Source organism: Electrophorus electricus, chromosome 21 (assembly GCF_013358815.1).
Source record: "Electrophorus electricus isolate fEleEle1 chromosome 21, fEleEle1.pri, whole genome shotgun sequence".
Taxonomy (NCBI): Eukaryota; Metazoa; Chordata; class Actinopteri; order Gymnotiformes; family Gymnotidae; genus Electrophorus; species Electrophorus electricus.
The window spans coordinates 5,287,145-5,307,783 of NC_049555.1; the positions used below are offsets into that span (position 1 = coordinate 5,287,145).

Sequence of the window (20,639 nt, forward strand, 5' to 3'; positions counted from 1 at the left end):
TAGGAACCCCTGAGTCCACACTGAGACATAGGAACCCCTGAGTCCACACTGACACATAGGAACCCCTGAGTGCACTCGGTTATTACTGAGGCTGAGTTATTACAATCAAAATAAAGCTTTACATCCAGCTTTTGCCACTAGAGGTCTTTGACTTATAACAGCCAAACTGTGCAGAATAGAGTGCATGCTAGCGCGTGTTCCACATTTTAAAACAATCCCTCTACTGGAGCACTGATGACAAGATGTAAAGAAAACGTCTATGGATATGTGTGAGAGTCTGTGTGATGTAGAACGATGACCTGCATCCCACCTGGATCTGTCCTTTCTGCACGCACCTACCCCTGATCAAAAGAGATGAGACAGAGGGAGAAGGAAGAAGGACTCAGCTCAAAGCTTAACACAAACGCATAGATGGTCGCAAAACCACTTTTCTTTCGATCTCTCCCGTGTTGCACTGTTTCATGTTATTGGAAGAGATAGTCAGTACAAATGTGTGTGTTATGCAATCTGGTCAACGTACACATCAGTATACAGCCAGAAATGATTCCTTTTTACAGCCCTTAACAGGTCACTCTCTCTGTCTGCCCTAGTTTGCTTTCTCTTTGCCCCTGTCTCACCCACATTCTCTGCACAGTCTCTTTCTCTCTCTGCCTGTCTCACGCCCTTTCTCTTTGCCCCGTCTTGCTCTCTTTGCATCTGTCTTGCGCTCTCTCTGCCTGTCTCACACTCTCTGCCCCATATCTCCGTCTCTCTGCCTTCTCTCTCTCTCTCTGCCCCTGTCTCTGACTCTCTCTGTAGTGTACAGTGTAGTCCAACCCTTACCACACCCTATTCATCAGATAAAATTCAACACCGTGAGTTGACTCAGGTGTGCTAGAGACACAAACACGTAGTGGATAACAGCTGAAATCTACACCACAATTCCCCAAAACACACACACACACACACACACACACACACACACACACACACACACACACACACACACACACACAAACACCCCTCTCACGACCCCTACACTCAGAACAAACCAACACCTTTGGCCCCTTGCTGTTCCTGTATGCATGTGCTAGTGCTTGGGGCCAGGAAGGGGTTGGGTTTGTGGTAGGGCAGTGGGGGAGACTGCTAATGACTGACCACAAGGAAGAGGAGAGGAGAGGAGCGATACAGTTCAGAAATGACCATTATCCAGAAGAAAGAGGAGCAGAGAGGTGAAAAAAGTAGCATGTGCAGATCCAAAAAGGTATTTACTTAGACCTGTAGCTTCACACTCACACAGCAGCTCTTCTGTCTGCTCCTGTGAACCAGAAACACATGTGGTATTTCTCCTTCTCAATGAGAGCTCCCTTGTGTGTGTGTGTGTGAGGCTGTAGAAAGTCTTACAGTAAAACATATCACACCTGGCCAGAATTCACAGTAACACTCACATGGCACATGTTTAGGAAACAGGGTTATTTAAATTAGCTGTCGCAAGGGTAATGGAACTCTATACATGCATGCACATGTATGCACACGCATGTGCGCACACACAGAAACTTTAGCTGTAGGTATGTGGGTCTAAGAAGGGAGGTCAAGCATCCATTAGGCTGGACAACATCCCTCATAAATATCCAGACCACACACATGCGTGTGCGTGCACACACATTTCTATCAGAGAGTAAAAGATATATAAATGATATATATAAATGAGTATTAGGACACAGCTGTTGGAACATCCTTTCATTTGTCTGTAGTTCCTCAAGCTCATGCAGACCCAGTAATGGCGTAATGACACGGAGTATCAGGTCCATCCCTGTGTTGGATCTTTCTTTCATTATGTGAGATCTTTTTTTAAAAATCTCATAATCTAACCTTTGTTTAAACTTATGAACTTATTAGCAATATGTTAACATTAAAGATGAAAACACATCAGTCCTGGTCCTGTGTACAAGCCAGGAATATGCCTGTATGTACAATTACAACTGCAAAGAGGGAACATGGCAAAGGCTGAGGCCCAAGGCCTGGGCCTGGTGAATAATAACAATAACAATAACAATAACAATAACAATAACAATAACAATAACAATAGCAATAATAATAAGAATAATATGATATGATAAGATAATGGTGTGCAGAAAATGCTGAGTGAGCAAGAAATGATAAATAATGGTGCTTTTCCCTGAACAATCCAGAAAGTGGGGCGGTAGTCAGCGACAACGGGAAAGGTCGTGATTTATCTCTAAGAGATAGGAATAGGGCTGAAAGGAGACTCCGGACGTAAGGTTTTCAGTTGCTCTTGAGGCAGCTTGTGTATTGTAGGTGTTCGTCTGTTTCCTCTACCACCCCTGGATGCTGATTCTCATTGCTTGTCGAGTGCCTGATTTTTGCACTACACCCGTCGTTTGGTGGTAGAACGAACAATTAATACACTTTTGAATATTTAAACAGAGGGCATATATCCTACAGACGTGAACAGTCGTCTGGTAAAACTTGCCTCCCACCCCACAGAGCGCTATTAGTAGATTAATTAGTAGAGTATCATTCGAATATCAACGAAATTCCTAAAATAAAAAAAATCCTAGAATAATGAATAATGTAAAAATTAACATGATACTGGCATATTCAGTGAGAATTCGACGCATGGAAACGCTTAAATTGACAGGCAAAAAATATTTGGACAAAATTGCTTTTTCCCCCCGGCTTTTCCACTCCAGTCCAGTTGGTGGCGGTAGTTTTCAGTCGCTGTAGACAAACAAGAGCAGAATAAAACCCCACTCCCGTCACCAAAGAGTCCAAGCTAGCTAGCTAACAACCTGCTGTTTGTGCAGCTGTACAGTAATGTCCTTCAGCTATGTCTGCAGTTTCTAAAGTTGTTCTTGGAGCATCCGTAGTATTGACTATTGCCACTGTGTTAGGAGTGCATATCAGGCAGTACTGGGACAGAGAGGTAAACGTGCATTTTAACGTAGTTATGCACAAGATCGCTGGACAAATGTGTAATTCAGCCGCTAACTGTTAGTTAGCTTCTCTGATAACTAGCCAGCCTCCTGTTGGGGCTGTCGAAGAGTAACACGTTTACTACATGGTTTACTGTAATTGCATAGATGGTAGAGAAACCGTATTGATGTTTGTGACTATTTCTGTGGTAAACATAGTACCAAATTATGGAGTAGTTACTGCTGACTAGCTAACCCAGATTAGCTAAAATAGCTCCTTTACGACATGGTGCGTGCCGCGTGAAAGCCGCGCTCCACCTGTCAACACAGCCGCGCTCGCAGGAGTAGCTGGATGGAGACATGTTCAGGGTGTTCGCCTCTCCTCAGAGACTGCACGACGGAGTGCTGCGAGACCTGGAGCGTTTAGAGAGGAAGCGCGAAAACCTTCGAGCCCTGGAGAACCAGATAATACTGACCAGAGAGCTTGTGGCCGAGCGAGAGAGGCAGGAAACCCAAGGTGGCAAATAGCGCGATCAGGTACAATTAAACCGACCGTAACCGTGCGTTGGCTTGATGGTGACCAATAAAATGATATATAAAACGGTCTATAATTGTATTTACACAAGATTCACAACTCTCCAGTTATGAATAGCAGCCGATTCCAGGACCTTAATGTTGCTGTAAACGATATTAGCTGTTGTTGCTAACGTCTGCCAACAAAGGAGCCCCCGTTCTTCAATCCCATGCCCTCAATCCAGACCTTTCTCCAGAGCCCCTTTTCCTTAGTCTGTCATTTTTATGCCTGCACACTTGCAAAATATGCAGGGAGGACCCCCTTGTAGAGATCAGATATTAATAACCAATTCGTTATTCAATTGTGCTGGAATTCTTAGCTTGTGATTACAAGGCCTAGAGTTCTCATACTTTTTTCTGTTTAAGTAAATGCCAGGATGTAGAGACAGTCTAGCCAATGCTTTTGGTATTCTTAACCGAATTGAATACACCATCTTTAACTTTCCACCCTCAGGCATGGACGGCGGGGACCAGCGGAGCCTGGTGGGACAGGGCGAGGGACCCATGTGCACGTCTGTCTCTGAAGGCCTGGAGGAGGGTGAGGTGGAAGGGGAGACGCTTCTCATCGTGGAGTCGGAGGACCAGGCATCGGTGGACCTCTCGCACGACCAAAGCGGTGATTCGCTGAACAGCGATGCAGGCGAGGATGGCGAGGGGGGCTGGAACGAGGACATGTCCTTCTACTGCGATAAGTGCCACAAGTGGATCCCTTCGGGTGAGAAAGGGGGCAGGGCAGTGGCTGGAGAAACAGCTTGGCACTGTGTTTGGGGATAGTGAACTTTTGCACCGGGCTTTAACTCAAGAGGTTAAATTAAGTTACCCACTTGAGGTGGCAGGGGTGCAATGTACTGTGTGTGTGTGTGTGTGTGTGTGTGTGTGTGTGTGGAGTTTGGATCTTTTAGGTTGTATTGAGCATCTTTGCACCTGTTGACAAGAGCGTAGGTTTTTGTGCATAAATATAGAAGCTCAGAGTTTACTTAAGCAAAAGTGAAATGATAAGGTTTATGGAAATATGTGGATAATAAGTTACTGTCACTGGTTGCTATGATTCTGTGTGACTCATGATTGGCTGAGGATATTGTGTGTATGTATCACATCTCTGTGTCAATAAACTCTGGCCCTGAAAAGAAGAGTTGTTGTCTGGCCTTATCTCCGTCTTTGTCTTGGAGATTTTTCACTCCTCTCTCTTGGCCGTTCAGCCCAGCTCCGAGGAGACCAGCCCAGCTACCTGAAAGGGGACAACTTCTTCAAGTTCACATGCATGGACTGCTCAGACGAAAACAAGGAGAGCTTTGAGAGGATGCGGCTCACGTGGCAGCAGGTGAAATGCACTCGTGCTCTGCATGGCAGCAAAAGCAAAAAAGAGCCACAGAGCAGCAATTTAAGATCCAGAGGTGGGTTTGCCATGCCCGACTTAAGCGAAAGATGGGTTTACCAGACCCACTTTAAGTGAGAGATGGTTTTGTCAGCCCCAGGTTAAGTGAGAGATTGGTTTATCAGATCCAGATTAAGTGAGAACTGGGTTTACCAGACCCAGATTGAGTGAGGGATGGCTTTACCAGACCCATATTAAGCAAAAGATGGGTTGTCCATATTAAACCAAATTCATCATGCCTAAAGTGAACTTTAAAGTTGTCTGTGCTATGCTGATGGGAATACTGAAGTGTGTTTGGTTGCCTTGGGTTTATAAGGTGTGTGAACATGTGATGTAAAGCATGATGGGTTAGTTTGTGTGTGTGCAGGTTGTGATGTTGGCCATGTATAACCTGTCTCTTGAGGGGACAGGCCGACAGGGCTACTTCCGTTGGAAAGAGGACATCTGTGCTTTCATCAGCCGACACTGGACCTTCCTACTGGGTACAAGGTGAGTGAGACAGGAATCACGCAGACATGCTCAGTTTTGGGGGATTTTTTGTGTCCAAATATCAATTTTTAGTTATACTAGAAGTGCAAGGCTAATGTTGTTTATGGCAACAAAATTAAAGTAAACTGAATGTCCCAAACATTCGTTTAAGGTTCCAACAGCGTGTGATCGTTTCTGGTGTTCCTCTGTGCTCAGGAAGAAGACGTCCACGTGGTGGAGCACGGTGGCCGGGTGCCTCTCCGTGGGCAGCCCCACGTTCTTCCGCTCCGGGGCTCAGGAGTTCGGTGAGCCCGGCTGGTGGAAGCTTGTGCAGAACCGGCCTCCCACCCTCAGGCCGGAGGGAGAGAAGACCTCAGCCGCCTCACTCAAGGCTAAAGGTAGTGCTCCATAATGGCCCTGTAACCCATCGGGCCAGCTCAGAAGGACAGGTCTTGACCAGCTCATGCACATCTGTGATTTAATGCTTTTTGCTGTAATGGTGGTGTGGCCAAAGACCCTGACTGTGGGGCGTGCAATGGTTATACATGTGATTCATCTCAACTCCTAATGGCTCATTTACTACTAAAGCAAGTAGCTATGAAATGCAGCATACTAATAACCCTTTATATTTTAAACCAGGTAAAATTCCCTAATGGTGTACCATTTAGGCTCAAGTCAAGTTTATTTATATAGCGCTTTTTACAAGTTGTCACAAAGCAGCTTTACACAGCTTTATGGGTTCAAATCCCTAATGAGCAAGCCGAGGGCAACAGAGGCAAGGAAAAAAAAAACCCAGGTGGGGATGAGGAATAAACCTTGGGAGGACCAAGACTCAAGAAGGAACTAGCCCAGCTAGTACAGTAATATGCAAAATAATAGCAGTCTAACATCACTAATGTATTTAATTACTGATTTTGGCAGAAAAGATAATACAACATGGGGAAGAATTCATGACTAGGTGTAGCAGAGTAATGGGCAACCAACAGAATCAACAGTCATGACATGCACGCTGCTAATTGGGTGTAATTGACTCATTTAATGAAAGGGGCATATTCAAATTAATACTATTGTGGAGTTCAATTAGTGAGGTCATTCATTCTATGACGAAACAGGTGTCAATTATGGCCCTTATTTAAAGAAGGAGGGCAGCAAATGTTGTGCCTGCTGGTTTTAGCTCTTGCTCAGTGAGTAAAATGGATTGTTCCAGACATTGTACCGAAAGAGAGAGAACTTTGATCAAGAAGTTGAATGGAGAGGGGAAAACATATAATGAAGTGCAGAAAATAATTGGCTGCTCAGCTAAAATGCTTAAAAATAGCAAACAAAACCTGAAACACGTTAGAAAAATAAATACTACCATCTGCGTAGATCATAGAATAACAATGGCAAAGAAGCATCCAATGATCAGCTCCAGGGAAATCAAAGATCTTCAGTTACCTGTGAGTACTGCAACAATCAGAAGACGCCTATGTGAAGCCAAACTATTTGCAAGAAACCCTGTTGAAAAGGTTACAGTTTGCCAAAGAACACATTGACTGGCCTAAAGAGAAGTGGTGCAACATTCTACGGACAGATGAGAGCAAGATTGTTCTTATTGGGTCTAAAGGCCACAGACGGTTTGAGACGACCCATAAACACTGAATTCGAGCCACAGTGCACTGTGAAGACTGTAAAACATAGAGGTACAAGCATAATGGTTTGGGGATGTTTCTCATACTTTGGAGTTGGAACCGTTTATCGCATACCAGGCACCGTTGCACCAGTTTGAATATATACAAATACTAGAAGAGGTCATGTTGCCTTATGTTGAAGAAGAAATGCCCTTGAAATGGGTGTTTCAGCAGGACAACGACCACAAATGCATCAGAAAGTGAACAACATCCTGGTTCTAGACCAACAAGATAATGCTATGAAGTGGCCAGCCCAATCCCCAGACCTCAATCTGACTGAGAATTTGTGGAGTCACATCAAAAAAGCTGTTTTTGATGCAAAACCCAAGAATGCAGAAGAACTGTGGAATGTAGTCCAGTCAGCTTGGGCTGGAATATCTGTTTGCAGGTGTCAGATGTTAGTTGACTCCATGCCCCACAGCTGTAAAGCAGTTATCAGAAATAAAGGTTATAAAGATTAGTTCACTGATCAACAGAAAAGCTAAATCTGTAAATAACTTTCAGTTTATACTGTAAATATTCGAGTTTGTAAATGAAGAAGCCATTTTTTTTTGAACAGCCCGTTATTCTTTTTTCTTCATTTTCAGTTTAAAAAAATTTATATTTCGTTCATGTTTTCATTTGGAATCGAATGTGTGGTGCTCCCAGTGGTTTAGATGGTTAACGGTGTCCCCACATCTCCCCTGTCCCACCTTCAGCCGCATCCCGGCCGTCCCTGGACCCCACCATCACAGTGGAGGGCCTGCGGAAGCGGGGTGGACGCAACCCGGTGGAGAGCGCCATGCAGCTGAAGGAGAAGCGCTCGCGCACGCAGGAGGCCAAGGACATCCGGCGGGCGCAGAAGGAGGCGGCTGGCTTCCTGGACCGCAGCGCAGCCTCCACGCCCGTGAAGCTGGGTGGCCGCGGGCGCCGGCCCGACCTGCAGCTGGAGAAGGGAGAGGTACTCGACTTCGCCTCTCTCAGTTCCTCCGACCGGACGCCGCTCACGTCGCCCTCGCCCTCGCCCTCGCCCGACTTCTCTGCTCCGGGAACGCCTGCCTCCCACTCAGCCACGCCCAGCCTGCTTTCAGAGGCGGACCTTATTCCTGACGTCATGCCCCCTCAAGCACTGTTTCATGGTGAGTCCCTGCAAGCATTGCTCGATGATGCTTCACACCGGTGTGCTCTACTCCACTAAAATTACTGCTCATGGTTTGTGTGTGTGGCCACGCAGTACACACATGCGCGCGCACGCACACACACTCTGCTTATACTGGGGTGATGCTACATGTAAAAACAATTCAGTTGCATGATTCAATGACAAGTTTTCAAAAGACTTCAAAATATTGAAAGACAAGCTACTTCATTTTCTCACACCGAGAGGCATACAATTGTTTACTGCACGTGGCCACAGACTACTGTTTACTGCACATGTGCGAGCGCCGATACGTTGCTTCAGTTCTTTTCCTCACATGATTGTGTGCCCCAGATGACGAGGAGTTGGAGGGCGAGGGCGTGATCGACCCGGGCATCGAGTATGCGCCCCCTCCCAGTGTGCCGCTGCCGCCCGGCACCCTTCTCGCCCGGAAGAAGCAGCGGCCCTCCGAGCTTGTCAAGCAGGAGCCGGAGAGTGAGGATGAGGTGCGGGCTGAAGAAGAGGGGTGCCAGGATGAGGGCTCGGGCACCCGGGGCCGCAGCGCTGGCGACCGAAGGAAGGAAAGGTGCGAGGGGGGCGTGGCTGGGCCAACGCCCATCCCTCGCCACGCCCCCCTGGGCTTGTACGAGGAGCGCGCCCTGCTGCGGCGGCTGGAGGCGTGTCCGCACGCGCTCGCCGTCACGCCCCAGGCCCGTCGCCTGCGCCGGAAACTGCTGGTGCGGCAGGCCAAGCGCGAGCGAGGGCTCCCCCTGCTGGACACCGACCAGGCCGTCAGCGCTGCCCTCAGCCTGGTCGGGGGTGTGTACGGGGCCCAGGCGGGCATGGCCAGCCGTGGCGTCACAGATGGCACGGAGTACAGGACAAGCAGCCGCGACCTGCGCATCCTCGACCGCTTTCAGGTGACTCTCGGGACGCTCTCTAAACACACTCCACACACTCGCTCCACATACTTTAACATGGATAGCATTTACTCTCCTCCTGTGTGTGCTGCACACAGGCAGGTGTGTGCTGAGTGGCTCTTTGTGTCTTTCTGATGTCATGGTGTGTGCAGGTGCCAGCAGCCAGCAGGAAGGGCTTCCACCAACACAGCGTCTCCTTCTGGCACAGACTGATGGGCTCGGACGCCTGTGTGGACCAGGGCATCAAGAGCCCCTACACGTCCAGAATGCTCAAACCTTATATAAGGTACACACACAGAACATATACTATCTCTTTCACACGTTTCCAACATTTTTAGTTAATTCTTTAATATCTCATTCTCCCTGCAACCCCACAACAGACCCAGGCCTGTGTATGTGCGGTAAAAAATTTTTTTGCCAGTGAGGAAGGACTTTAAAAGCAACCCAGAGATATTTTTGTACTGCAAGCTCAGGTTGTGTGTGTGTGTGTACTCGCGTTTCTGTGTTTGTATCCATGTACCTTCAGGAGAGACTACGAGACGAGGCCGCTGAAGATGAGCTTGCTGGCAGAGATCAGGGCATACCCGCACAGGGGCAACCCATCCTGGGTGGCCGAGCCAGATGCGCCCATTGACTACTGCTACGTGCGGCCCAACCACATCCCCTCCGTCAACGCTATGTGCCACGATGTCTTCTGGCCCGGTGAGTCCCTCTGAGTGCCTGCAGGGCAGCCATGTCACAGCTGGGTTGTTGCGTAGCCGTGATGTCTGCCGGGACTAAATATTAGAGGAAATGTGAGATCTGTGGTCACGTGTCGGTCTCTAGTGGCAGACGCAACTAACATGGAAACATTGCAAGCCTGCTCATGGCCTTAACTAAAGTTCTGAAAGATTCCAAACCTCCCTTACAGTTCCTGAACAGCTGTACTAGACAGTTTTCTGTGGTGTGTGTGCAGGCGTGGACCTGTCCGAGTGCCTACAGTACCCAGACTTCAGTGTGGTGGTGCTCTATAAGAAGGTGGTGATTGGCTTTGGCTTCATGGTGCCTGATGTGAAGTATAACGAGGCCTACATCTCCTTCCTGCTGGTGCATCCTGAGTGGAGGAGGGCCGGCATCGCCACCTTCATGATCTACCACCTCATTCAGGTGGGCATTTCCCATGCTGCACAACATGAGATGCCCACAGCATGATGGAAAATGCACGACACAACCCACAAAATGCACAACACAACCCAGGACGTAGGCGACACAACACTGGAAACACACAACAACGAAAATACACAATACCGGAACTAATTATAATAACTCACGTTTCCCCCCCACGCAGACATGCATGGGGAAGGACGTGACCCTGCACGTGTCAGCCAGTAACCCGGCCATGCTGCTCTACCAGAAGTTTGGCTTCAAGGCGGAGGAGTACATCCTGGACTTTTACGACAAATACTACCCCGTGGACAGCAGAGAGTGCCGCCACGCCTTCTCCCTGCGGCTGCGGCGCTGACGCCCACCATGCCCACTGGTCTCGCTCACCACACCCCTGGATTCGCCCATCAGGCACACAGTCTGGGCTGGATTTCCCAAGCACTGACTAGGGCACCTGGAGGAAATGACGACTGACGCTGCAATTTCAAGAGAAAATACACTGTCCAATTACTGACACACTGCTCCATGTTGCATCAAACTGCAACTTTGTCTTTATATGGGATTTGTGGATTTAGAGGTCTTATGTTAATGTGTAGAACACATGGTAGACTGTGTGTGTGTCATCATTTTGTGTGTACTGTACATTGTGATGTATTGTGTAATTTCTGAAGAAAAGGGCTTGCCCACCAGTGTCCTGTGGGACCACCTTTGTGGTGATGTACCATCACAGACAAACCACACACAGACTTTTTTTTTTTTTTTGTGTTCTTCCTAATTGGTATTAGGTCAGTTTCATACTCTTATTTGGCTGGTTTTTTTAGCACAAAGCTCACTGGTGAACAAGCTAGATGTTCAGGTTACCATAGTAATGGGCTGAACCAGAAAGAGCTTGCTTTCGATGTCCGTGAGTTTCAGTCTTGAGGCCGAGCTGCATTCCCAAATGCATGACACTAAGCCAGGACTAGTGTGTGTCTGAGCTGGTCGTACTTCCTTAATTCGGATGCTCTAACGTAAACAAGCAGGTTGTGTGTAGTGATGGTCATTTTTCTTTGTTGTTTTTCACTCTAAACCAGGGTGTTTAAAGCCCTGTCTTGTTTAAATCTGTCAGTGGGTCAGACAAACTGAGCTCTTTATTTCCAGTGAAGTAAATGTGTAATTCCCCCCCCCCATTTTCCATAAAATGTTTCTATATAACTATATGATGAGAATAAAATGTCAGGACCTAACTAATCATGTTCAGAAAAAACATGAAATGAATGACTGGATTAATCTTTTTTTTGTCACAGCCAATTGTGTTAAACATTTTGAATCATACTGGAAACATTTTCAAATTAAAACAAAAATGCAATAATGTGTCTAAAAACAAGCACATGCTGTCATTGATGTGAAGCACCACTGTGACACAGTACCCATTATTTTTTTCCTCAATAGTGTTACCTAGGGAGAATTTATTGCTTGCTCAGAGTGAGCTTGTGAGTCCCATTCCACTGCTTCACAGCCAGGAAAGTCTTTTATTTGTCATGAAATGCTGCATGTGTTGTCCATGTGTGTCCGCATCTACTATTAACATGTTCTTCCTTTTTTCTCAAACAGCAATAGCTTACTGATCTTAGTACAGCCTTGGACTGTAAGACCTGAGAGAAAGAACTCACTAGATGTCTGACTGCACCAGAAGATGGAAAGTAGGACATTGTCAACATTTAATACAGGTTATTTTCCCATGAAGGCGTTGGAGGATGTTCATGACCACTGTGGTTGAGCATGTTCACCTCAGTATCTGATCCGAACTAGGAGTCTCTCTGCCTGAGCCTCATTCACTATAGGCTTGATTTATACAAGGACAAATGGTGTCATTGATCTGAAGCGCCACTGTGCCACTGCCACCTTGTGAAGAATTTCCTGCTTTCCAATCGTGAGTGAATGAGTCACAATCCAGTTCCATGCCATGCTTCAAATCTAAAAACAGGCTCAAAGCAAATAATGTAACTAATAAGCAGAGCCATGTTTCCCAAAAGCATTGCAGTGTTATGATTATCTTAAATGAGACTATTCAGTGTGATGCTTGCTCAACCATGTAACAATGGTCTTCATGTTGCCATGCTTATGGTAAAGCACACCCTTATCTTTGGACAATTGTCATTTAAACTTTTCCTTCGAGTTGTAGCAGTGATGACGTCTGTCCAGGTGTTTCTAAAGATACAGTGGACCAAGCAGCTGTAGAAAAGCCAAACATGCATAAATGATTCACTTCACTGTTAAAAAACAGCCTATGAGAACGTGTCGAGTCCCGAGGGGCTCCTGCTGTTGGGGAGGGGCTGTGCTAGGCCCTGTCCCCTATGTGACATCATCAGGGAAAGCAGGGCGCTGCAGCCTGTGGATTCCGCTATGTCATACGGAGTTTGGCCCTCATCGTTCAGCTTCCGCAAGCTTGTGTTGCACCTGTGAGCCAGAGGACAGGAGGTCTCAGCAACTACAAATATTTACGCTTCTTTTAGAAAGCTTGAATCCTCAGCCAGGAGCTTCAGAATGAATGATAAAACTTGACTGGACCACCATTAGTGCTAGGCTACTTACTGGAGATAACAGACTATTTATTGGAGGTCACATTGCTTCCATTAAGGTTAGCATTCCATTAATGGAGCATTAAGGTTATTTATCACTGTCTAATGTCTGATACTGAAGGGCTATCTTATGAAGAGATGGAAGCTCTCACCCGAGCAGGACCTCCGCACACTGTAGTGCTTCACGCCCCAGAGCTGCAGCCTCGTGCAGGGCCGTGTTGTTCAACCTATGATGGCCACATTTACAATCGTCATCATTTTAGTTTATGTGTTTAGTCAGTTTAGTTCATGTAGTATCTTCCCTATGCTTGAGGTCACTGCTTGGACAGAACACTTGACAGAAATTCAGATGGCGTCGACACGCGTTTATTTGTCTACAGTCATTACATTTTATTTATCGTCCGTTTCCAGCAGGGCATACATACATCTTAGTCTCAGGAGCCTGGGTCAAGGTTTCACCCCAGCACTGCAGTGCTGACATTTTTATTACAGTAATACACAACTAACACAATGGTGGGAGTCTGTAAAGTGACTCTGGAAACTCCAGTGTCTGTTCTGCCACCTGATGGTGATCTTGTTGGTTTTATGGAGTTGAGACTCACGGCCCAGACGCCTGGTCCACATCTGCTCCTTTCTGCACTAGCACAGGGATGACATCATGGTGCCCATTTAGCACAGCAGCAACCAGAACAGGGCGTGTATCACTGCCTAGGCATGATGGATTGGCACCCTAGAAAAACACACACACACACACTAATGCTCTAGAGCCTGTGCAGACTCACAAAGCCCACTAAGACACAGTTTTATCCTTTCAATGACTCCAGTTTATAATAATAATCATGATATTAAGGTGTAACGGTTTAACACAATGACTTGTGCAGAAGTTATCACATCCTTATGGGTGAAATAGCTAGAATCGTGTGGACATCAACAAGAGAATCTGGTGTGTGATTTACAAGACACAAGAACTTCTGTATTTATCAGTGTGACGTGCTCCCTTGGGAAGCAAACCTGTTACCTTGGTGTTACTAATAAAGCAGGTGCTCCTTATCTGCACTGCAGATAAAGTGACTCATCACTTTAAAAAAATTTAATACAATCTGCTAATCCTTCTGCAGAAATCACTGCTGCCATTATGTTAGAACTGTTTTGTAGATTTTTTTGGGAGTTTAGGGTGATATGATTGGTGTTCTTGCTTCACCTCATCCAATAGCTGCTGCACCACAGCGATTCGGCCAAGCCCCTCTGGACCGACCTCCTTCAGCAACAGGCTGTCTTTAGACTCCTGTAAAAAGGCATCAGTTGCAATGTATGGCATCTATTGTGTGTGTGTGAGAGAGAGAGCGAGCGAAAAGAATACTGACCAAAGTGATGCTCTGCTTTTGGCTCTTGGTGCTTGTCCCAAATATTGCTGACCCATTCTCACTCACTGTCCAGACATACACATGAATCAGAATGTTCAAATTTGTTTGTTTGTTTATGTGTGTGTGTGAACTCGCATACCTAGGCTGGTGTGGTTCCTTGCCAGGTTGGCTCTTCCCTCAGTAACAGTGCTGAGGTTGTGTTTCTCAGCCACAAATCTACTCAGCTGCCCTGCAGAAGATGACTACACAAAGACAAGAGTTCACCTTCCAGCACACTGCTCTGCATGTCCAGAGTTACATGAGCACTACTGCACTTCAGAGTACCGAATGACAGTAAAAAGTGGTGGAAAGCAGGTAGCATGACATCATGTGTGTTCACGCTAACTGTCTCCTACTTGTTTTCTTTGTTGTTAGCAACATCAGCTTTCTGGGTGAAGTATTCCTTTAATGCTGGCCTTCACCTCAGACAAGTTATAGACAAACTGCCAAATTCTTTTTAGGCGACATATCAGTGAGACCTACACATAACTAGAGCAAGCAGCTGTGAGATTATTTACCCTGGATAACTCTAGAGATGCAGAGATGAAATTAACACGTAGACTGACTTCATAACTGTCCTCTTCGATGGCAGCAGAAACCAGCTGGAGAATGGAAAAATCCCACATAAATAATGCTGGATATTGAAGAAGTACAGAACTTATTTGACACATTTTGTGAATGTTTTGGCGCCATGTTTCTAAACACAGTGAACACACTGGGTATTAGGATTAGCTGATAAGGGTTAGATTCCAGGTAGCATGAGCCCTAAACCTGGAGTGGATGACTCCCCATGACATAATATAGTCCAGGAAGCAACATGCCCAGGAAAACAGTACAAAGTGTCTCCAAACAGCTCACTCTAACTTAGAAGGCAACCTCTCATGAACTCTACCCCTGCAAAGTTTGGTTAATTAAGTATAGCCAGCAAAGCTGTGTAAAATGTTTGACACTTCAGGTGTTTGGAACTGTCTATAAAGTTGCAACATGTGTTCTGGAATGGCAAGCAGTGGCATGCAGAGTGTGAGCAGTGTTCCAGAGAGGACGGTGTTCTGTTCTCACCCTGCCCATCCTTGGTTCTCCCACCAGTGCCCGGAACTCACTGTTGTTCTGTGCATAACTGCGCAAGTGAGCACAAATGTGATCCAGCTGTTTCCTCCAGAACCCTGCACACACATTGTTACAGCACACAATAAAACATATTTATGATGAGACTAGTTATTAGTTGTTATTATATATAGTTATTATTACTAATGCTATTAACAATGGAATATATGCATACGCTTAAGGTGGTTACCCGTGAAGATGAACAGGATTTATATTAAATGGTTGTTGTGGGATCTTTTTCTGAATGCAAAAGAAAGCCAGGAGCTTCAGCAGTGTGAGTACTTAGTCTGATTGTGACTTTAGTGTTACTACACTACGTGTTTTACTACACTGATAAATACTCATAGGGTAAAAGTATTTGTGAGGGCAGTACTCTGCACAGTATGCGTGTCACTGTGCTGCTCCACCTCGTCCAGGGCTAATGGCTGTGAGGAGCGGCTTCCTGTCACTCATCTTCTCCTGCTTGCTAAGCTCCAGCTCCCTCTTCTGGATCTTTCTCTGCAGCTCAGTGCCACTGGGATAGAACAGCCCCACAGTCTGCGTCTGCGCATCCACATGCATAGCTGTGCTCACTGCTGCTTCGGCTTGCGTGGGAGAAGCCGGACAGGCAGGGACAGGCTGCCAGGTGACGCCTACAGATGAACTCTGACAAACAGATAGATAGAGAATGTCATGAAGATTCTTTGGTATTTGGTATTTCAATACTGTTAATATTAGTCTCAGGTCATAGTTCTGGCTCTAGAAAATTCTAGAAATTTTAAATCAGAACAATCAAAAAGACACAATTACCATGTCAGTTTGTGTCTTTGTTTTGCCCTCTTTATGCATATGTGCAAACTCACATTATCAAGATAATTATTATATAAGTAACTGTCAGGCCGATCCGGCAGTCGACTGAAACTGGCTATTTAAACATTTTCTCTTTCAGTAGGCTAGCTGATTCTGGAGAGAGAGCACCCTGGGTGACACATGAGCTTTTCCATGTGTAGAGAGACGCACATTGAGAAGTTACATAAAACAATAACATAGTTATTGGTTTGGCTCATTTCTTTTTTATTCAATAATAAACACAGATCACTTGCCAATTCCTGCCTCCTGTGTAGCCTTATTCCATCTCATTGTTATTTCCACTTACCTGTTCAGGCTCCAGTGTGCCCTCTTGTGGCCCTAGCTGGGCATTGCGGCGGGGTGGACCCTCCAGAAACACACCACAGTTTCCACAGTAGTTTGCATAAGGGTGACTGCTTGCTCCACACTGAGAACAGGTCACAGAACTCGCTACGTGTCCAGGCTGGGAGACACACACACACACACACACACACACACACACACACACACACTACAGCTGATACACATTCTCATTTTAGAGATTTTTGAACGTGTACTTAAAATTGTCAAATGTCACATAAAGCTAGTGTTCTGAACAGGAGAGGCAGGTGTTACTACAGAGAAACAGAGTTTGGAATATACTCATTCTTTGCTGGACCCATGCAGGCTTTTTAGGGGGTCTGTATCTAGACCTGGGGGGCTTGTTTAGCTCACTCCTGTTTTAGGGGTTCTGCTTTGTCACCTTGGCACCACACCAGTCGCAGAAGCGGGCGTCAGAGTGATTCACTCGCCAGCATTTAGAGCAGGAGACCATCTTCCCTTCAGAGGAGGGCACAGGTGGGGCACACTGTCCGCTCCGCAGGGGCTGCACAGCACATCAGCAGGACGCACACGTGCTGGGGAATGAGTCACTTATCCATGCTTGCTGTCCTAGTCCACGTAGAGCTCATAGACAACTTTGCAGTGCAATTTAGCAGAGGCTACAAAAACTGATGTTGAAGTCCAGCCAACTTCTGACAGGCTGCATTATAATTTAGAGCTAAGTATTCTGACACATTGTATAAACACCTAGCATGCATCTGACTAGCTATGCTCTTACCCTGTCAGTCTGAGATAGCTTGGTCTCACAGGTCACACAGTATGAGATGTGGGCCGGGTTTCCTGTTCCACACGAGGGACAGATCACTTTGTCCTACGGACATGTTAAAATACGACAACTATCATCAGGGAGAAATTGGGTTGAAACAAACAAACAGAGAATGTGTGCATGAGGGAAATATGAAGACAGATATGTAGAATGCGCACAGTCGTATGCACGGCACCTACAACCGCTCTGCAGAGTCACTCTTCTAGATATGTTCTGTGCAGCTGCTCTGTGGACGCTATGTAGAGCCGTGTGTAGTGTATGTGTGTGCAATGAAGCATACCCGCAGTCTGAGGCTGGCCTGGGGCTGAAGCTGTGGTTCCAGAGGAGCCTCACACACCACACACGAGGACGTGTTCACTGGCACCATGCTCTTACACTGCACACACTGGGCCATCTGGCATAAAGAACAAGCATATATCACCAGCAATCATATGAAATGGGCTGAACTGACCATAGCACATCATTTACTTACATCATTTACAATTTAAAAAAAATAAAATATGTGATTACAGACTAAATGGGATTGTGTGCAGGCTTATGTAGTTGCAATTACCTGTCCCCCCTCAGTAGGGGGCAGTCTCCTTCCTGGGATGGGGGGCAATGGAGCCCCACAGTGCAGGCAGAATCGGGCAAAGGGATCTGATGGACGATGGCTCAAACACTCTGGGCACCTGCAGCCAGACAGATTCAAACCTGCCATGTGGACTGCTGATGATCATCTCACACACTCTTTCACACAGAAGACTGTACACTGTTAGCACTTAATGATTCAGGAAAAGGACACCTTCTATTCTGACTCATCTCTCTCTCACCTGAGGAAATCTGTTTCTCTCTGGATGCGAGACATCTGTGTTCTGGTCAGCTTTTTGAACAGGCTGTGCACCGTCCCTGCACTCTGAAAGGACAGGACTGAATGAACCTATAAATAAAGTATAAAGTGTGGCAGAAACACACTGGCCTGTGTGTGCTTCATGCATCCTTTGTGTTGTGTAAGCTGCTGCCCCATGTACACAACTGCCTGCAACGTCCTCTTCGCTAGCACAGACTGAGCTTCATTTAACCGGTTATGGTCTGAAGAGTGAATGTGAGACTGCAGAAATGGAAGAGAACTCTACAAACTTGAAGTTCAGGGCAACTTCTGCTTTGAGCTAGAAGTCTAAACTTCCACCTTTGTGCTACAGAACAGAGATGGAGGTGCAGGAATCAAGGCTTGGGAAACAGGGAGGAGATGGGCAGGTGGTGGGGTATGAAAACTTGAGCACACCTGGAAACATATGTAGGAAATTAGCTAGCAGGGCAAAAGATTTACGGCACAGTATTTCTCTCATTGCCTAATGCTATTAACAAATGTTTTGATGATACGACAAATTCTGGACCCTTCAAAACATACATAATGCATCTGAATTTGGGTTGTATTACATGCATCTGAGTATGTGTGTGTGTGTTTTCTTGGTTAATGACACTATATGTCTGTGCGACGCATGTGTTTCAGTGTGTTTAAGCGTGTTCAGGGTGTACAGAGTGTGTAGGACACCTGTACATGTGTGTGTTGCGTGGGCACAGCTGCAGGAGCGATCCTTTGACGCTGGGGCAAAAAACGAGGGCCTTTTCGAACACTCCGAGGTGCAATGGTGGGACTTTCTAAAACACACAGTGTCATTAGAAATGTGACAAGCTGAGTAAACACTGCAGTTTAGTGCTTTGGTTTTCCTTCCACATTTCCATACCAACGGAACCTAAATGTTTCCCAGAGGCATCTCCAGCACCATTCTCCTGCTCCTGAGCACTGCGATCCTGTCCAGTACAAAAGGTGAGAGAAAAATACATATTAAAATGTTATAAGGTCATGTTTATAGCCACTGTGCACTTAGGTATTAAGTTTTTTTGTAGTGATATAGCTATTTCTAATAGAGGTTGCAAACTGACATGCATGGAGTTGTTTAGAGAGTAATCCTGGTCTTCCAGGTTGTTCACAGAGTGTGTCTGCACCTCCGACGGAACATATTCCACAATAAAGACCTTGGTGACCACAGCACTCTCTCTGCCATCACTGTAGTGGGAAAGACTTTCTGTCACCCCCGAAGCAAATGGCCACACCAACGATGTCGTAAAGTGTAAACATACACACCCAAATCAGATTCCCATCTATAAAGCCCACTCTTACTTCTAGACAAATTCCACTTGAGAAAATAAATGATGTTGACTTCTAATTCAGGATAAAGTCTTTAATTTTATATAACTGAGCAAATAGTATCCTAGTTGTTTGGTGACAGACCCTCACTGATTCTTAAAAGAAATAAAACCACTGAGAAACGTGATCTTAAAAACTCTTTTATTTTAATCTGGGATTTTCTGTAAGGGAGTATGGACAGTAAGGGAGCTTTGCTCTTATCATTGCAGTACCTGGTGACAGCCACAGCTCTCACGGGCACTTTGCCGCTGGGTAGGCGGATGGGCTCCGCGTACTTCAGGGTGCCACCGTCCCCGAAGCCCGGCCTTCTCCGCACCTCCGGCTTACTTCCATCCAGTGTGTAGAAGACAGTTACATCGGGTGTGTCTGGGGGGGGGGGGGGGGGGGGGGGGGGGTAATCACAGTGGTTATCACACCATTGTAACTCGAATAGTGGGGAAAACATACAGAGAGCTCAACCTGACCTGATTTGATCTCAATAGGGGTGGCGGTGTCTATTTCGTGCTTGGATTTCCCCGGAGGGGGCACGCGAATAGGAATAATGAACGGAGCCACAACGGAACCGGCAGTCATTCCGAGTCTCTAGATCTTTCAGAGAAGATATAAAAAGAGAGAACAGCATTTAAGCATTAACGAATATCGTAGGTCAAACACACCAGAAACCTTCTGATAACTTAGCTAGATGCGGCAGACTCAACAAACTTGCTAAACAGTAGAAGCGATTATCATGAATGATGCAAAGTGATAAAAACTGGAGTAAGATTAGATCATATGATTCTTAAGTTGAATAGTGTCCAATTAAACTGCAGTTAGATTTACATTTACCGTTACTATTTCACGATTTTGTATCCAGCGACGCCGCAGCGACTAACTCGGTAGTGCAGTAATGTGCGCTCTTACTGGTGCATCACGCAGCCCTTAGTAACCGTCTGAGCCAACAGCAACGGTATTCATATTTATGTGGCACCATATAACTCCATATACGTCAGTAACGATAATATACATCGTGCGGGGGCTATTTTGAATTATGAAAAATTAGACGGAAATTTAAATCTAAAACTGAAGGTGATCGTACTTTTCGAGCTTTATGTTGGGTCACGAATGTTGATTGCCAATAAATATTACAGATTATGAATGAGATGAAAATATTAAGATTTTCCTTCTTTTAGTAAGCAGTCAAAACAATCACTTAACACTAGATAAAACGATTCAGTATGGGACGTAGGG

General features: G+C 45.9%; 3 protein-coding genes across 6 annotated transcripts; 2 read left to right on the top strand and 1 right to left on the bottom strand.

Moving 5' to 3' along the window:
* The first annotated feature begins 2,742 nt into the window (after positions 1-2,742).
* On the top strand, positions 2,743-3,447 carry LOC113581479 (protein PET117 homolog, mitochondrial). Its single transcript, XM_027016649.2, has 2 exons — positions 2,743-2,926; positions 3,303-3,447. The coding sequence occupies exons 1-2, from the start codon at positions 2,831-2,833 to the stop codon at positions 3,441-3,443; spliced, it is 237 nt and encodes a 78-aa protein (XP_026872450.2). The 5' UTR covers positions 2,743-2,830; the 3' UTR covers positions 3,444-3,447.
* Positions 3,448-3,944: 497 nt separating this feature from the next.
* Positions 3,945-11,544, top strand: kat14 (lysine acetyltransferase 14). The gene is made up of 10 exons (XM_027016650.2): positions 3,945-4,203; positions 4,688-4,809; positions 5,231-5,352; positions 5,548-5,729; positions 7,700-8,119; positions 8,470-9,035; positions 9,188-9,321; positions 9,562-9,737; positions 9,991-10,181; positions 10,363-11,544. The coding sequence occupies exons 1-10, from the start codon at positions 3,945-3,947 to the stop codon at positions 10,534-10,536; spliced, it is 2,346 nt and encodes a 781-aa protein (XP_026872451.2). The 3' UTR covers positions 10,537-11,544.
* On the bottom strand, positions 11,436-20,493 carry dzank1 (double zinc ribbon and ankyrin repeat domains 1). 4 transcript variants are annotated; one of them, XM_035520856.1, is made up of 21 exons: positions 20,313-20,493; positions 19,877-20,000; positions 19,625-19,778; positions 19,148-19,271; positions 18,949-19,015; positions 18,756-18,862; positions 18,034-18,116; positions 17,775-17,892; positions 17,502-17,615; positions 17,174-17,266; positions 16,817-16,939; positions 16,382-16,537; positions 15,654-15,891; positions 15,202-15,305; positions 14,661-14,744; positions 14,243-14,345; positions 14,104-14,168; positions 13,941-14,024; positions 13,342-13,469; positions 12,892-12,966; positions 11,436-12,617 (listed from the first exon to the last, which is right to left on the bottom strand). In XM_035520856.1, the coding sequence occupies exons 2-21, from the start codon at positions 19,983-19,985 to the stop codon at positions 12,446-12,448; spliced, it is 2,301 nt and encodes a 766-aa protein (XP_035376749.1). In that variant the 5' UTR covers positions 19,986-20,000; positions 20,313-20,493; the 3' UTR covers positions 11,436-12,445. The 4 variants fall into 4 exon arrangements, with proteins under 4 accessions (XP_035376749.1, XP_035376748.1, XP_035376751.1 ...); XM_035520855.1 differs by having other exon boundaries at positions 20,238-20,493; XM_035520858.1 differs by lacking the exon at positions 11,436-12,617 and having other exon boundaries at positions 12,915-12,966; positions 13,302-13,469; positions 20,238-20,493.
* Between the last annotated feature and the right edge of the window lie 146 nt (positions 20,494-20,639).